The sequence below is a fragment of the Haliotis rubra genome, unplaced genomic scaffold (assembly GCF_003918875.1).
Source record: "Haliotis rubra isolate DU_JTF1 unplaced genomic scaffold, ASM391887v1 Scf208, whole genome shotgun sequence".
NCBI lineage: Eukaryota > Metazoa > Mollusca > Gastropoda > Lepetellida > Haliotidae > Haliotis > Haliotis rubra.
This window is the reverse complement of record NW_025766092.1, coordinates 427,357-445,592: the sequence shown is the minus strand read 5'-3', so window position 1 is coordinate 445,592 and position 18,236 is coordinate 427,357. Positions and strand designations below refer to the sequence as shown.

The 18,236-nt window shown below is 39.2% G+C and overlaps 1 protein-coding gene across 15 annotated transcripts in view; it reads left to right on the top strand.

Annotated features, from left to right (window-relative positions):
• The window catches only part of LOC124276345 (multiple PDZ domain protein-like), a 170,896-nt gene that overhangs the window by 92,813 nt on the left and 59,847 nt on the right, over positions 1 to 18,236 (top strand). For 12 of the 15 annotated variants that reach the window (XM_046711990.1, XM_046711987.1, XM_046711984.1 and 9 more), the window contains 3 exons: positions 9,447 to 9,551; positions 11,634 to 11,681; positions 13,103 to 13,350. In XM_046711990.1, the coding sequence (XP_046567946.1) occupies positions 9,447 to 9,551; positions 11,634 to 11,681; positions 13,103 to 13,350 (401 nt within the window). The remainder of the gene's footprint in view (positions 1 to 9,446; positions 9,552 to 11,633; positions 11,682 to 13,102; positions 13,351 to 18,236) is intronic. The other 3 variants (XM_046711983.1, XM_046711986.1, XM_046711985.1) reach the window with 3 other exon arrangements.

Genomic DNA, 18,236 nt, shown 5'->3' with positions numbered 1-18,236 from the left:
TCGGGAAATACCACAGTTCTTGTCCATCTTAGAGGACATCACCTGATTATTCTGTCATCGAAAAACTGTGAATAGAAACGGAGAAATCAGATCGGGATTGATACATGGATGATATTTTTGTTTGCAAATTACTTTCCTCAGGACGATAATCAAGTTGTTGTTTTGAGTGATCTGTTGTTCCTTGTATTCTATACTTTCTATGCAGAACAATTCTCAAAAGAGTCAAGTTCACAATTCAAGAATGTGGTGAAATGAGAACAGAGCAGTTTTAATGAAAGGAAGATTTTGTTGAAATTGTCCAGTTACTTTTTTCTTCTTCTTTACACAAATAGATAGGTTTTCTACAAATTATGTAAAGTTTAGAAAGTTTATTTTAAAATAAATTGATTGTACATGTATTTTGCATGAATTGAAAAGATGGATTCTTTTGAGAAACCTGATATTTTTCCTTCAATGCTGAAGATTTTGCAAACGCAATTTGATTTGTTAGTAAGCTAAGGGATGCAACTCGAAACAGTGAAATGGAACACCAGAGACAACATGGGCACCCAACCATAAGGATTAAATGGTAATGACAACCTTTGTATATGGTCATAAGGAGATATATCTATCGTCCAGACCCGATGATCCTTCAGGTATCAATTTCAAATCATAGCTTGATGAATTTGCTTTGTCAGTTGATTTGGGGAACATGGTCAGTCCAAGCAGATATTCAATCTATCTCGCTTTCATGGTTAACGATTTCTTAGCCAAAGATACCAAAACCATACTCTGATTCCGTTCTGTTGACCATGAGTGGAAGGACAACGAAATAAAACCCACCCAGATGATTGAGGAAATCAAAGGCTAGATGAGAGAAATAGTTCCAGTTCCCCTACAGACATGGCCTGATGGGGATATAACTTCCCCTCATCTGTCCGTCATCGTTGTTCCCATGACCCAAGGCCCAGACTGCCTCCGAAGTCTTAAACACTCCAAGTCAATATCCAACGCTGGGCTTTTATTTGCCCGAGTGGAATCGGTGGAATGTTCTAATCTGGCTGGTTTAAGCAGAGCCGGGAAGATGAGCTTCCAGGGAGAGATGTTTGGGTTTTCCTCTACGGTCTTGCTGACCTTGGTTTGGGAGTCCATTAGAAAAATTAGCTGTAGGTCAGTGGAGGTAATGGCGTCTTGGACTAGCTGATGGCCACCCAATGAGAAAGTACTCAAATACTTGTAGAGGGTTTTGGTGGGGAGGGATGACTTGGAGGTGTATTAACGGAGAGGGCTGGCTCGGGGAATACTGACAGGGAGGCTTGGCTCGGTCTTAACGTATTTGTGGCTGTTTGTCACGAAGGGTAATAGATTTTGTTTGGCAAGTTGGAGAAGTTGGAATCTAACAAGAATTGAGAATTGAAAACTGATTGATTCGCAAACTGATAAGGTAGCTCTGTAATAGTAATGGTTTGTAATGACTGTTTTGTGATATTAAAATATATATATTTGATCTCATTTTGGCTTTTGACTTCAAGTTTTACTGAAATCATTTTTCATTCTGGAAAGATGCATATGCTGTAAAAACAAATATACTTCTAGACCACCTTTTGTTTAACCCCCTGCAAGTCCATACATCAGTATGTCGCACTTTCAATTTCTCCCTAAACCATTAAGACAGTTCAGTTGACAATTAAACTACACAAGCATTATAGATTACACTGTTAATACCTTTCAAGTTTCTTAATATATTTGCCTTGATGGAAGTAAATATGGTGCTCCTTTAGCAATATTCTAGCAACACCATGGAAGGGGGAACACTAGAAATAGGCTTTGCAGATTGTGGCCATGTTGAGAACCGAACCCCAGCCTGATTGCGTGATGTGAACCTCTGGGCTACCTAAATGCCCGTGGTTCCATTAGAATCCTATTATTATTGATATTTGAATATCAGTGTATCATAGGGTGATAAAATAACATGGATTTTATTGTTCAATTTCTCACATTCCTGTATTGGTGTTTGGTCTGTTATGTATGGAGCAGAATATTTGATGACAATAAAAAAATAAACAAAACAAAAAAACAAAACCCAGTGGTCTGAGTCACAAATAACTGCTTTTTGTGATGTGCTAATTCCACTAAGTATTAAATATTAAATAAGTATTAAATTACAGCAGTTAGTCATCTTGTCATCACAGTTTATATGACATTAGTGTCATTAAATCTCTTTACTTTGATAAAAATTATATTCCATTCAGATCCTTTGTCAAGACCTTTCCTTAAAAAGTCTCTTTGCCAAATAATTATTCTCTAAAACATATTTTCATTTTCCCCGACAAGTTCCCTAATGGCATGTTCGTGTACCATTTAGAGCTTAACCTACTGGCACAGTTCAAGAGTCAATGTGTTTTCACAGATCTGGTGATTTTGTGTGCAGCAGCTACACCTTCTGGCATCGCTATAGGCGAAGACCTTACCAGGAAACTGCCTCAAGGTGCCTATAAATGTCAGGCCAGCACAAATTGAGAAATAGCCCTTGGTCCCATTGCCAATAGTACCTCATTTGTTTACAACCAAAGACGTGTTCAGTGCCAAGAGCAGCTTGTTAGGTGAAATCCTGTTAGAGACCAGGTAAATAAAACATCAAAAATAAAAATAAATGTAAGTAAAGAAAGACAACTGTGTCTTTTAGCCTTGTGGTCAAAGCCTGAATGCTGATCATGGGTACAAAGTGTGAAGCCCATTTCTGGTGTTCCCCGCCGTGATATTGCTGGAATATTGCTAAATGATCCCCTATGATACTGCAGGTGGCTTTAGGATCGCTGGGGTAGTGTACTTGTTAAAGCCTTCAGGCATTACACCAAAGACTCAGGTTCAATTCCACAAATGGTTACGAAGCGTGATACCCATTTCTGGTGTCCCCTCCATGATATAAAGCGGCCACTTTCACTCAGTTGAATTTTAAGTGGTTTATACCTAACTCACTCATTCTTATAAATTCCATGTTGGGTCAAGGCGAGGTGAAATTGGGTTTAACGTCGTGCTTGAGAACATTTTCGCTCATATGACGACGTACATGCGTGTGTATGTGAATGTGCGGCTGCTTGTACTAGCCCAGACTGAAGCTGGTTTTATAGTGCTAGCCCACTGAGATACCATGCCGCAGTGAAGCATGAATATCCCACTCAGACACATTATACTGACTCCGAGACGACCAGTCCTTGATGTACCCATTAATGCTGAGCACCAGGCAGGGACCAACAAGTACCATATTTTAACGTCTTTTGGTATGACGCAGTCGGGGATCGAACCCGCGACCTTCCGCTCTCCGGGCGGACGCTCTAACCACTACACCACGGAGGCGGTTGTTGGGTCAAGAAGTCTCAAGGCCACATTGACCACTCCAGACAATATATCCCATAATTGTCTGCCAGACCAGACAGGTGTGATATAACTGGAATACTGTTCAATGCCACATGAAACCCAACTCACTCACTCACTCCAGTCCAGACACACCATTGTACTTACTCCTCATAAACATATCATTTACCAAAACCTGAATAAAAAAACATATTCCCAATGATAAATTGCTTTTCAAGTTTATGCAATGTTTATGAGAGAGCATTTTATCAAAGGTCAATATGGTCTGGCTTGGATATGGAACCAGTATGTGCCATCATCCCCCATTTATCATCTATGCTAGGAATGAAGCTTGCATGGCACTGCTCTGTGGCAGTCCTGTATTTCCAGTATTGGTAAATTAGGAGAACGGCACCGCCTGCCTGCTGAATTCTTCAGGTTGGCCACATGATGTAGGAGCAGTATCATTGATTTTCCTCATGTAGAATTAGACACCATTCACGCTTCCTACAGTGGCTGGCTGCCCCTATCATGGAGTAGATCCATTGCCCCAGAAGAGTCTTCACTTCATTTCCTTCCAGCACAAGGAAAAATCAGTCCACTGCCATCTCCAAAGGGCTGATTATGCAAGAAAACAGTTAATTTTGGTATGCAGTGGGTTCTGGATGTTTTCCGTGACACAGCTGATACTGAAAGATAATGGCGCGTTGACACGGCAAGCCACTCTGTTTCTGTGCACCACAGGGATTAGCAAATCGGCGCTGTTGATGCGGATTAGCTGACTGAATACACTTTCCTATATCTTGAGTTGAGGTGAGACTTGTCTTCATGGATAAGTTAAAATACAAGATGTCTGTCTGAGCTGCATTGATCATGGGAGCGGTTTGTTGCAGTGCTCGATTATTTTGTTATTTGGTTTGGGTTGTTTGTACAGAAATTGTTTCGAGGATAGGTTCAGACGCCATGGGATGGTGGCACATTACTGCACATACATATTCTTTGAAACATTTAGATCACTTTGTTAATAGTTTAAGGGCTGTGGGAAGGTTTGTCGACATTCTAAGTAACTATATGAACTGTTTCATAGATACATGTCATAGTACTACCTATTAGTCAGTCCTTGTTACATTTGAATGTTGTTGTTTTTTTAAATTTTCCATCTTTGATGAAAATTAATCATTAAAATATTTCATGATTGCTTTAAATATTGTATGTTTGAACTAAAGTCAATTGTTTGTATCTCATATCCTTCATTTATTCATTTGGGGCAGTGGGGTAGCCTAGTGGTTAAAGTGTTCGCCTGTCATGCCAAAGGCCCAAAGGGTTCGATTCCCCACTTGGGTACAATGTGTGTGTGAAGCCCATTTCTGGTGTCCCCTGCCGTGATGTTGCTGAAATATTGCTAAATGCTGCGAAAAACCATATTCACTCACTCACTCATTTATTCATTTATTGTGTCCAGTGACTGCATTGTATATACATTGTATTTGGGTACAGTATGAATTTTGACATGTTTAAGTTGGTTGATGGAGCAATCAATATTCCATTTAACATGTCCATTTGTTCAGTTCACTCATGACTGTTCCATTAAGTATGTTACTGAAAATAACTAAAGCACAACCACATCTTTCATGTTACCAAAGTAATATCATGGCAGGACAGATTAACCTCAGTCATGTGATCTGATATGTCTTTGAGTAGTTTTTGTAAGTGCCTTAATCAATAAAAGATTATGTGTAATAGTTTTCTTGACAAAGGAGGGGTGTTGTGGTAGCCGAGTAGTTCAAGTGATTACTCATTGTAACAGACACCCGGTACCAAATAGACGTTAAAATATGGTACTTGTTGGTCCCTGCCTGGCGCTCGGCATTAATGGGTACAACAAGGACTGGTCGGCTCGGAGTCAGTATAATGTGTCGAAGTGGGGTATTCATGCTTCACTGCGGCATGGTATCTCAGTGGGCTAGCACTATAAAACCAGCTTCGGTCTGGGCTAGTACAAGCAGCCGCACATACACATACACACGCATGCACGTCGTCATATGAGCGAAATATTCTCCAGCGCGATGTTAAACCCAATTTCACCTCACCAGACACCCGGTTCAATTCCCCTCATTGGTGGGGTGGTTGGGTAACCTAGCAGTTAATGGATTGTCTCGTCACGGCGAAGACCTGGGTTTGATTCCCCACATGGGTACAATTTCTGGTGTCACCCCGGCGTGATATTCCTGGAATTGCTCTTCAGATTGTATCACATTTTGCTGTCCTTGGCTTGTTCAAAGTTTTAGTTTACATATTTGGAAAAAGGAACTGTCATCCCACACAATAATAAAAGGCCAGTCCCTCAGTAAGTGGTTAAAGTTGTCCTGGAATATTGCTAAAAGCGGCGTAAAACCCAGCCCACCCACTGACCTCCTTGGTACAATGTGTGAGGTCTGTTTCTTGTGTCACCCAACTTGATATTGCTGGAATATTGCTAAAAGCAAAAAGCAAGTTCTAGAAACTTGTGTGTTAGTGATCTGGATGCTGTGGTAGGCCTGACTTGGACCTGACCAAGGGATAGGACATCTCTGTGGAATGATGTTGACATGGGTATGCTTATCACAGTGCAAACACCAATCTCCAGGCTGGAAGAGACCAAGGGGAATGTGTCATGGTGTAACTGAAGCACGGATAGAATTTAATGACGACATTTCTGAATCTCCATCTGAAAGCCTTGAGCGCAGTATCTCTCTGTCTGGATCAAGAGCTTAGGTTGTTGCATGTCTAATAATACTAATTTTGGGGCAGGGTGTCAATTATTGCACTTGGGCAACAGAAATCAAATTATTAATATTAACGTCAATCATAATAATAATTATAATAGCAGTGCCACTGAAATTGCATTAGCTCAAAGTACTAAATTATTGTTAATGGATTAGTGTGAAGAATTATTTCATTCTCAGCTTCCTGTGGAGTATACATCCCAAGCTCCAGTAAGGTACTTAATAGGTGCTTCACAGTCTCATTCTAACAGGTACCGATTTCCAGCTAGGTGGTTCAATGGATTTGTCATTATTTTGCATTGAACCAGTTAACATACTTTACCTTGGTGACACTGACATAAGTTCAACTGTATATAACTACTGTGAAACCCTCTCAATACAAACACCTTGCCTTCTGGACAGATGGTGACGTGCAGATATAAAAAGTTATAAAATTGGCTGATTTCAGATGAAATGTACCATCTCGATAATTATGATTGCTTTGTAAATTGGACAGTATTCTGAAATTTAATATGCGGTTTTTATTTCAGTGCATGTGCCACCCGCATACAGCTGGTGTTTTAACTGTGCATTTGTCTGCTCCATGCCCTTGTTCTTCGTATCATGGATACCTGTAATTAAGGCTTAAGATGAACACCTGTAATTAAATATGTGGTTTTTTTAACTGTGCATTTGTCTGCTCCATGCTCTTGTTCTTCATATCATGGATACCTGTAATTAAGGCTTAAGATGAACACCTGTAATTAAATATGTGGTTTTTATTTCAGTGCATGTGCCACCCGCATACAGCTGGTGTTTTAACTGTGCATTTTTCTGCTCCATGCTCTTGTTCTTCGTATCATGGATACCTGTAATTAAGGCTTAAGATGAACACCTGTAATTAAGGTACAGGCATTCCCTTTGGTCAGGCCAAATCTAATAATCATGGGCTTTGAATGCCAGATTCACAATGATTATGAATTTACATATGTCGTACCTATTTTGGATGGATTTTAACAGGTGATAATTGTTTTACACTTGCACCACTTGGAGTTTTCTTCTGAAATCTAGCTGACACACCATGAAATACTGAAATGCTGTTTAAGCTAGTGTAAGCTCCCCATCAGCTCCCCCCTGATCTACACCACTATCCCCCAATCAACACCACTACCCCCGATCAACACCACCAAACTATGCTACCACCTTGTGACCTAAACCATCACACTTTATCTGCACCAGCTGCTGCCAACAGAGTTCACTTCTTTAATCATTTTTGCTGTGTAAAAGTACAGATGCTGGTACCTTCTTTATCAAGTAATTAGCAGCACCTGTACAAATTGCTGCACAGAAAGAATAAAGCAACTGAGTCGGCTCTGTCTTCACCGACGCATCTTCTAAAGCTGCCTCTTAAAGATATACCATCCGCTTCTGTAAAGATGGCCTGGGTTGAAGGCATGGGTAACTCAAAGTGACTATTTTTTGTGTAGAGTTGCTTCCCTTGGCATTGCCAGGATTTGCAGGTTTTAATTCTGATCCTTGATAATGATCCCTAGTTCTGTCAGTACCATGTACCCATGCTGGATTCCACAAACTCTTTGGGAATTCTTCTGTGATTACTCTTGCATAAAGCTAACTAAAATTATATTTCAGTTCAAAGCGAAGTTAATATTCAAACTCTCTTCAACATGGTGGGTGATTTATGTGCTGCACTATGTTAGCAGTCATTCAGAATGGTTCTAATGGAATGGGAATAGCATGTCTCTTTGATAGCTGTGACCTCTTTCACGAAATCGAAGGGAATACATTGTTGAAGTGGAAAGAAGGTTCATGAAATATTGATGAATTCTGTTTGCAATGAGTGTGTATACTTACATTCAGTCATGAGCTCTTGCAGCTCCTGTGTAGGGGGATGACAGATTAATGGCGGGAATATATCAGCAAGGCAGTTGCCCGTCTGGGTATTCAAATGATCGGCAGAAATAGTGCATCTGCCTTATAAATCAGTCCTGTATATATCAAACATGCTTTGTCCATTTCATAATCAACATCAAGCTGTGCCCAAAAGCGTTACTCCTGTAGTTGCATATCATAACTGTAGCTGAAACATAAATGCATATGAAACGATCTAAAAAACTTAATTCATTTGCAAAGCAAAGGCCCAGTGTAATTCCATCTGTGATTTGAGATGAAATATATATTCATAGTTATTTATAACATTTGTGTAATAGGTATTCATAAAACAGTGAAAACCTGTAAGTATTGACAAGATCATGCCATTTATATCACCCTGACTAACTAATTTCCTGATCAACCAGTCATAGTTCCAGTGTAAAGTTACTAATGTATACATGTCACTGTTTTAAACAGTAATCGTTATGAAGGTTGTTTGCAGACAAATGATTTTGATGTAGGAATTTGTTTGGCTGTGTCCAAGAGAACCTAAATTGGCAGACATCATGGCCTAAATAGATCAAGTGGGAGGTTCAGTGATTTGGATCTGTGTAGTATGTCAGTGTACCCTGGAAGGAGAAATCAATGCTAACTTGTGGTGGTTGAGGTACAGAAGCTCACTTTATTCTGTGATACCCATCTTGAGTTGTGATGATGTGCTATAATGAGTCAATATGTTTTTATTGATATGTTTTCAAGTATGTGGGACCTTTTAGTTTTTAGCTTTGATCAAAAGTCAGTTGAGCTACTGTCATGACCCTTTTGTCTGGCATCTGGCATCGACAATTGCATCAGAGTCAGCCTCGTTTGTAAACATCTTCCCCATAGAAGTGACAAGTGAAGATAAGCCTTCACATACTTTCTTCCCAGTATGATGACACCCAATGTTTCGTTCAAGTAGCAGTTATATAAAGAAGGCTATTTCAAGGCAAACCAGAGCTTGTTTTGTTCAAAGTGTAAAGAAATCTGTTATGTTTTACAGTGAGAGTGGGTGTCTGGGCTTGATTTTGACCTTTGTCACCATGCTGAAATATTGACTCAAAATGTATTGTTTTTGGCAGTATCATATTCAGAAACCATTGAGCTTTTGAACTAAAAACTTCACATGCTTGTTACCACGGAGTGATAACACCAAATGGTTTTAAGGTGCCACCATCATTTCCGCAGTAGTAAATATCTATTAATGGTTTTTGCACAGCCATAATCGTGGTGTATAAATATGTTCAGTTTTATGCTTTGTGTTATGTTTTCACCTTGATTTGACCTTTGTCCAAGCTCTAAATTCTCTCAAAACCCCAAACCACTGGACCAATGAAGCTGGAACTTCATGGTTCTTCCCACTAGTGGTGTCACCAAAATTTGTTGGAGGGTTTCAATCTTCTGCTGATGTCGCAGCTAATGTGTCTGTCTCTATTTCAGTTTCACCTATATCCCAAGTGCTGATGTCGCAGCCTACCAGGAAACTCTGACCAATCGCAGCCTTGAGTGCAGCCCTTCTCATAAGCCCAGTATGCCATCGCCAAGGTAATGCATTCTCATCTCACTGGTCAAAACAACCTAGTCACTGTATTTCAAGTCCTTGTATTGAAAGCACAACATTTAGGCAGCAAGAGTTCTTCAAGTAGGATACTGACATTTGACCTTCGTATGTCAGGAACTTGACAAGCCCAAGTGGTAGACTGCACACTCTGCTCTGGAAGTCCTCAGTTAGGTATTCAGGACACGACCCAAACTGTATTCTGTTACTGTGGATGTTTCTGTTAACTTTGTCAGTGCAGGTTTTTTCAGTAACTTAATTATCAGTCTCTGCAATATAGTCCAAGGCAAAAATAGGAGAAAAGTACACTGAGGTATGGGTCAATTAAAAAACCTACGTAAATTAAGTAAAGTTAGAATTCTTGAAAAAAAACCCTGTCTGATAAACTTTTTAAAAATATGCAAAACCTTGATAAGGGATTTGAGATAAGCATACTTTCAATCAAAGACGGTTTGATGGGTTTTTCTCTTTCTTTTTTAACCTGTGCAGTGCACAGAACAGGATCACCTTGAGGACAAAGAAAAACACTAGCCAGACTTAAAAAGAAACTAGATAATAATCACATGCAGTCAGGTGATGTGCTGGCATGTATTTTATGTGCCTCAGTGGATCCTGGTCGTCCTAGGGATGGGACAGACCATTCATTACACTCCAGGGCCATGACGTAATAGTCTGGACCATGTGGAAGATCAACAATCACTACAACTTGAGCCTCACAGGAAACACAAGCATTTATTTCTATTGTACATCTATCACACAAAAGACTAGATGCAGACATTTCTTTATGTATCCCAATGGATGAACAGACTATTGTGTTTATTAAGTTCAGTGAGTGTTTGTGGCTAGATGTGTCATTAAAAGTTGTGATATACCACTCAAAAGAAATTGAAAATCATGTCCAAATGTGTCATTAAAGTTATTGTATAGTACTCAAAAGAAGCCCCATGGGGATTGAAGGTTACAATAGATACCCAGCAACCTAACGGTAAACATGGCCTACCTGGTTAATGAAGTGTCATCATACCCCATCAGTGTGGTCAGTTGTTCATCATATCAATCTCTGGTTGATCTCATCCCAACAACCCATGAAGATCCGGGTTAGAATTGATCTTCAGTAACCCATGCTTGTCGTAAGAGGTGACTGACGGGATCAGGTGGTCAGGCTCGCTGACTTGGTTGACATGTCATCGTATCCCAATTTGATCGATGCTCATGCTGTTGATCACAGGATTGTCTGGTCCAGATTCGATTATTTACAAAAAAGCCGCCATACAGCTGGAATATTGCTGAGTGCAGCGTAAAACTAAACTCACTCACTCACTCATCCCAACTGGATTATTGAAAGTTGCTATCATATGGTGTGAATATTGCTTGGTGTTGAGTTACATAGCAAGGGTAAAACATTTCCTTTATTCAGTAGAGAAAAGTAGCATTGTTTCAATAATATGAAGCATCAGGACATCTAATGAACATTTTCATCACATGACAGTAAGTATATCACTGGCCTTAAATAGGACTTAAGTAAAATGTAGCTTTTATATTGTTACTATTTTGTAGAACTCTGCAGCTTTATATGATATAGATAATATGGTTTTCAACCAAATCTCTATTTATTCATTAGATGTATGCAACAATAATAAATTACTGTTCAAACTGTTACAACAGGGAGGACCTGAAAACCTTCTCAGAATCACTAATTTATCTGTGGTATCGCAGTAGAAACTATGAATACTTGAGTATTTAACACTATTTTGAGGGTATTACTATTACATTTTTGCAAAGACAAAAGTGGCAGATCAAACTCAGGAGTTTAATAATTTTCCAAAACAAGGTATAATTAATCTTAGACTATTGAAATATTCAAATAGATTCCAATTAAGTACTTAAACTGCATGCTGAATATTTATTTTCAATGTAATTTTATCATATTTAGAGTTATATAAACCAAAGAATAAGAATGTGTGGCTTATCTGCTGACCGTGTAGTGACAGCTGCATGCTTGAATGGTTTGTTGATAAGTAGTGAGGACAGTAGTGCATGGTAGTGTTAAAGAAGTTGTCCACTTGCAGGCGGCAGCTTCTGGAGAAACGTGTCAGCGACGCAAGACGTATGAACAGGTTCCGTACTTCTGTACGTCTGTTCCTTTCTGTCCATCTAGCTCTGATCCTTTACTGTACAGCATGACCGTTCTGTCAGACAGACAATCTGAACACTTCAACATTTCAGTTCTTGCATCACGTCTCACCTCTTTGTTGGTTTTGTGTCTGGATGAGACAGTTGAAAACAACTGGTTTACTTTATGTATGATGGCTATAAATACCGCTTGCTGGAATTGGTTGTCATTTCTTATCATTTTGAAGTTTTCCTGTTCTCAGGAAAGAAGCAATGCATCATGAATTTAACTGTTTAAATTTTGTATTTTTACTATTAATCTTTGCATATGTGTTCACAGTTGTGAATTCTTGTATGTGGACTTGTCGCTTGCAATCCAGGTTCGATGGGAATATTACATTGTTAAATCATTAGAATAATTTGCCGGAAATCTTAGCCTTAAAACATGTATGATGAAAGTGGCAGTGTTGTCGGGCATGCAAGTCAGTAGTTAATGGTAACCATAGCAGGGTGAAGAATAGCTTTGATTCCTATTCCCAAAGGTAAAATCATTCAAATTTGAAGGTTGTGTGTCCAATTGAACTAACGATGCAGAAAAATGGAAATGTCTTCATCGTGTTTCCAGCAGAGACCTGGTTTGTTTGATTTTGTTCCCAATGCAGTAATTTCCTTCAAGAAATAAAGTTCATGAAAGCCATGAGAAAATTTGATATCGATCTCATTACAACGTTTTACTGTGGGCAGAGCTATGTTGCATTTTACACAAGAACTACGTCCAGATCAATTACTTTTGCTGCTTGAATCTGCAATGTTGCATATTATGAACCTGTTGCGCATGTGAACTGGAATTGTGCAAGATCAGCAGTTTGGCTATTACACAATGGATGCTCAGATGACCTTACTGAATAATTCAGAGTTCTATTGTTTTAGTTATAAAACATAATTTGTGGAGCAGTTTCAAACTTTGACATAAAAAGATATTATTGTTGTTCATTATCGGAGAGGAAATATTTTTCACGTTTTAAATGTGACAGCTCATATTTGCATGGCATATGGGTTAGAGTTGAAGCTATGTGGATATCTTAATTGTTTTCGGTTTTGGTCAGCAATGGTCATTGACCTTATAATTCATTCAAGACTGGGCAAGTAAAATACAAGCAATAGTTAATTTAAACTTATTTGTCAAGATTGTAATAAAATAAGAGCAGTTTTGCAATAAAATGATAAAACAAATAGTTTTTGTCAAATTGATGTATTTTTATCAGCGCTGTCAAATCATCCTTTTGTCAAGAAGATTGTGTCCAAGTCTGCTTTCTTGACTTCCTGGGGTCTTGACCAGAACAGAAGTATCTTTGGTGCTCAAAGCTGATCTGAGATAAATTGAATTAGAAAACGGTTTCAGAGTAAAGATATTTTTGTTCTTCAGTGCAACATTATCATCTTCACCTAGGAGGACCCTATCAGCGGTCAGCCCGCCATCTTCCCCATCTCCAGCCCCTGCCTCTCCAGCCGAGGTGGTCCCAGTCCAGCTGTCTACGGTCCAGCAGATGTCACCCCGACAGAAGTCCCTGGCATCTGACGGGTCCCCAGCAGCTGGCAACCACGCCTGGGGACCAGCCCGCACTGTTGAGCTCGTCCGGGAACCTGGCAGAAGTCTCGGCATCAGTATTGTTGGTGAGTAGAATCAGTTGTGTGGAATGTTGCTTGTATTGCATCTGCTAGAGAATGATTCAGATCGTAGCACTATATTTTGGTCATTTTCATTGAAGTTTGAACTTCTTTGTCTTGATTTGACAATTTGTTCTGTATTTCCCTTTAATTTTATTTTATCACAAGATATGGTAAGCTGTTGTTTCCAGTCGTCAGTTCTTCATTATTATTCAATGTTCCAGTTCCTATACAGCTTAGATGCATTATATAAAAGTTGCAGCCTCTTGGAATCATAATGATATCCAGTAGGAAATATTAGATCCACCTTAATATGAAATGACGAAGCGCAATTTTTAGTAAAATTTTGATGAAAGGTGTTGTAAAGAACTTGTCAACACAGTAACAAGTCTATGACTACTGGATGCAACAGCATGTGCTTTATGAAACTGTTTTCCACATGACAATATACAACTAATTATTCCATACTTTATTTGACACATTAGACAAATGGTACCGAAATGAACATTCCGACGACCCAAATAATGGAGGTGAAGATGGTATGTTAGATGGTGCATACTTATATCTGACGTGTCCCAACTTGTGTCTCCTTGGTTGTAGATTGAGCTTATATGTGTGATATGTGACTCTCTCCTCTCACTTACCCCATCACACGATCACAGATCTTGTTTGTATGTAATGTTGATACAGACTGTTGAGCCAAACTGGATGAAATATTCTTTATAAAAATAAGTAAACTTTTTTTATACTTAATTTATTTAACTTATATTCCTATGAAGGTGCATGTTTGAAGTGAGATTATTATTAATAAAAAAAAAAATTAAATAATATTTCAGATGAATTTGTCTAAAAATTGATGGATTTCTAAGTTTTTTTATATTTTTTGAAACTTTCATCTGAAGTAACAGAAGGTCGAAAAGTCATAAATATTGATGCTGTATTAAAGCATTAAGTGTCTTCTTGTTTAAGGGTAATATGGTGCATTTGTGTTTGAAGTCAGGGGAAGTCTGTATGGCAGTTTGTCTCATGTATTTGAACTGACGATCTGTGTTAGCAACATACAAATTTGAACTGTTATGATTCTAACCAATTTCAACACATTACACTCTAGTGAATAGTGGCTTAATCTCAGTGTAGAATAGATATTACGTCTTTTATTGTCAATTAGAAGTTTAAAGAACATGAAGTCTTGAAGCTTTCTTGTATAATGACTTCTTTATTGTTACATTGTGTGCTACAGGTTCATTGGGTGAATATAACATGCCTTGGTATCAATAAATGTCACTACAAGTGGAAAGGATTTTATTGTCCAGAAATGTTTAGTGTTTTAACGGAACAGATAACAGAAGTTGTTACATTTCATTAATATTTCACATTGTAGCAAGGCTGGGGATATGTACTACTCAAAACTTGTTAAGGATCACCAAAATCTTTTGTATTACTGTAAACTGTCATGACCTGGCAGATTAACTGTAGGAATATGAAGGAATCAGTTGTTTCTTTACTTGATTTTGTGGTATTGATTGTGTCTGGCAACAGCTCAAGCACATGTTCATATAGATTCATCATGACCCTTCATCACATTAAGGAAGTAAGGTGATTGGAATTCAGAATTATGTTATCAATCTAATCATTGTCTTGTTTATAACGGGGGTTGGTTGTGTTTTTTTAAAGATTCATATGCCTGCTGTAGGTTGACATCATGTTAAAAAAAGTCTCATTCTGTTACTTCGTGGATGAAAGAATCCAGATTTGGCAGTTTATTTAGACAATCTTGTCTTATTGCCAAGTTGTCGTTTTGTGTTTAATTGGGATATTTTAGGATGTGTTTTTTTTCTAGGTGTCTGTGAAAGCTGACTTATTAGTTGATTTATCAGTTCTTGTGTACAGGTTTATGACAAATACAACCATAGAATCTCTAAATGTACACTATACACCCAACCCCGCAAACAGCAACAAGTACCCAGGTCCCAGCACTGGTCCACGAGACCCTCAGTATTCATTCCCTAAATATCGGCATCAGTTCCAAGGTGTCTTAAACAACTGCTCCATCCCGCCCTTCAACACGGACACCATACTAGCAATAGTGGAACTGTAGCCCAAATCCCAGATCCAGTTCTCACTTCTATTAATCAATCCCTTCACCAAATCAGCTTCATTTTGTTCCCCTAAAGTGGAGGTCATCATGTTCCAATCAACGTGTTTGCATGATAGAATGAAACCTTGCGATGACCAGTGTGTTGCCTACTGCTGTGGCACAGCCCCACCAATAATAAATGTATGTGGAGATGCTTCACACTGTCCTCCCATGGAATAGGGTGGTTGTCCCCATGTAGACCTTACCTCAAGTCCTTCCATATTGAAATATTCCCAAGGCACAAAATACATTTGTATTTACATGGGGCTATTTATTGCGGCCACCCGGGGAACTCCAAGCTTTTGATTGTAGGGTCCCAGGTGAATTTTTTATGTTAAGTTTCCCATGTAAATGTCAAGAACAGAATACAGTACTCAGTGACATGTAACATAAACCTGAACATGTTCCAGCGTTTAATAATAGATATGGAATCCTCTTCTAGAACAATTCCTCCAGTTTGAACAAACCCAAGAAGATCATGAATAATTTGACGATTTTTTGTTTAAATGATGATGTATAGATTATACATTTAAGTATAAATTATAAAATGGTAGGATCCATTCCTTTGCATAGGATTGGATTTTCTGGATCTTTGGCAATCCATTGTCTATATTTTGCACCCATTTTTTCAAATATGAGTGTGAGAATAAATCCCTGACCACATTGTGAACCATACAGTGGAAGATGGATGGACACTTAAGTATCACATGTCAACTAGAGAGAAGGAGCCTGGTAGCCTTGACTGAAACTCCTCACAGTTGACAATTGCGCAGATCGATGCTCATGCTGTTGATCACTGGATTGTCTGGTCCAGACTCGATTATTTATAGGCCGCCACCAGATAGCTGGAATATTGCTGAGTGCGGCGTAAAACTAAACTCACTCACTCACTCCTCACAGTTGTATCCCTCCAACATATACTGGCGGATGGTTGTTACCTGGTATCCCAGAGTTGCCCTGTTTGTGATTCTTCATCTGATACAGCACAGTAGTGTTGGGTTTTATTGTCAAACTGGTCAACATCTACTGCTGACACGTCAGGCTCTCCTTCCACATCAACCTGACACACTTTGATGTTACTGAAATACGCTTGAAATCCTTGTTAATACCCGACTCACCAACTCAAATCCTGTTAGTGTCAGACTGTGGATTGTATTCAGTGGGTGTTTTCATCTGGCAGGGTTTTCGATATGATGCTTTGATGTGTGCGGTGCTGCACTCATGCCAGGAGAGATGTTTGGGAGGAGGATTAGATTTATAGTGTCACATGTGACTTGATGTCATCACACACCAAGGTTGTGGATGGTTGCTCATTAAATCAACCACTGTATGGCCTGGACTGAATTATGTGTGGGGGGATTCTGGATTAGAGCAGGTCCCTAGCAATCTATGCTTGTCATACAAGGTGACTAAATAGATCTGGCTCCCGATCCACAAAACCACAAAGCGTTCATAACCCTGCCACCTGTCCTAACTCTATAATGTACCATAGGCTAATGTTGTAGCGCTACAAACGTTTTGTGGATGGGGACCTAGGTGCTATGCTTGTCATACAATCACACAAGGTCCATTCTGTGTCATCTTCCCCTGAGACCCGTGAAGATCCGGGTTAGAATTGATCTTCAGTAACCCATGCTTGTCGTAAGAGGCAACAAACAGGATCAAGGTGTCAGGCTCGCTGGCTTGGTTGACACATGTCATCAGTTCCCAATTGTGCAGATCTATGCTCATGCTGTTGATCACTGGATTGTCTGGTCAGATTCAGTTATTTACACACCGGCGCCATATGGGTGGAATATTGCTGAGTGTGGCGGAAAACTAAACTCACTCACTCATTTTCCCCCTGATTGTTTGGGATGCTGCTCCTCCATAACTGGTTTATCTGCTTTTTGACATTCTGCCGTCAAGTGGCTGGAATATTGCTGGTCGCAGTCTTACACAACATACAATACAGACAAAATACTTATTAACGGTTGTGATATTACTGGCATATTTCTGACTGGAGTATAAGAAACACCATCAACTCACTCAGCAAATATGAGATATTATCACAGTCGTACTTGAGCATCATGAACGTGGCATCGTGTAGGCACCGATCAATGCCGTAGTTATCCTATAGATGTCCTTGCCAATGACCCAGTTAACAAATCTGTGATACATATATAAAACCAGCTATTCCAGTTATCTTGATCTCCTGTGACCAGCAGCCCGATCCTTCAGTGTATCTCAATGAGCTATTGATTCGGGAAAACTCCTCTGAAGTAAATTGCTAATTGATAACCACACCCACCATCATTTGGCCTTGATGTGAACACAATGAGAAGAGTTTGCTATCTATTGTTTAGTCATTAGGGAAAGGGGATATTCATATCTCCTTTACTTCAATAATGTGTGCAACAAGATTAGAGTAAGGTCTTTAGTGGTGGGTTCGGTTGAACTAAAAGTGCTGGCTTTGATTATACTGAAGAATCATGTTATATCACCAGGGTTTGGAGGACGTTTAATCAATACCTCCACAAGAAGGCCTTGGAATGCATTGCAGAAAGATCTTGTCACTTCACAAAATCTTACCGCTGAACATGAGCACAATTTTGTACTTTATTCTCTGGGGCACTAGCCCTCATATGAGGACAGTTCCACCTTTCCTGCTGCTGGTCCCTTCAGGATTGTCCATCAGCATACTCCTGTCATCAGCATCAGTTGGAGGCATTTCCAATCAGGGTTCTGTCCTTAAGGATGTGGAGGCATCTACCAC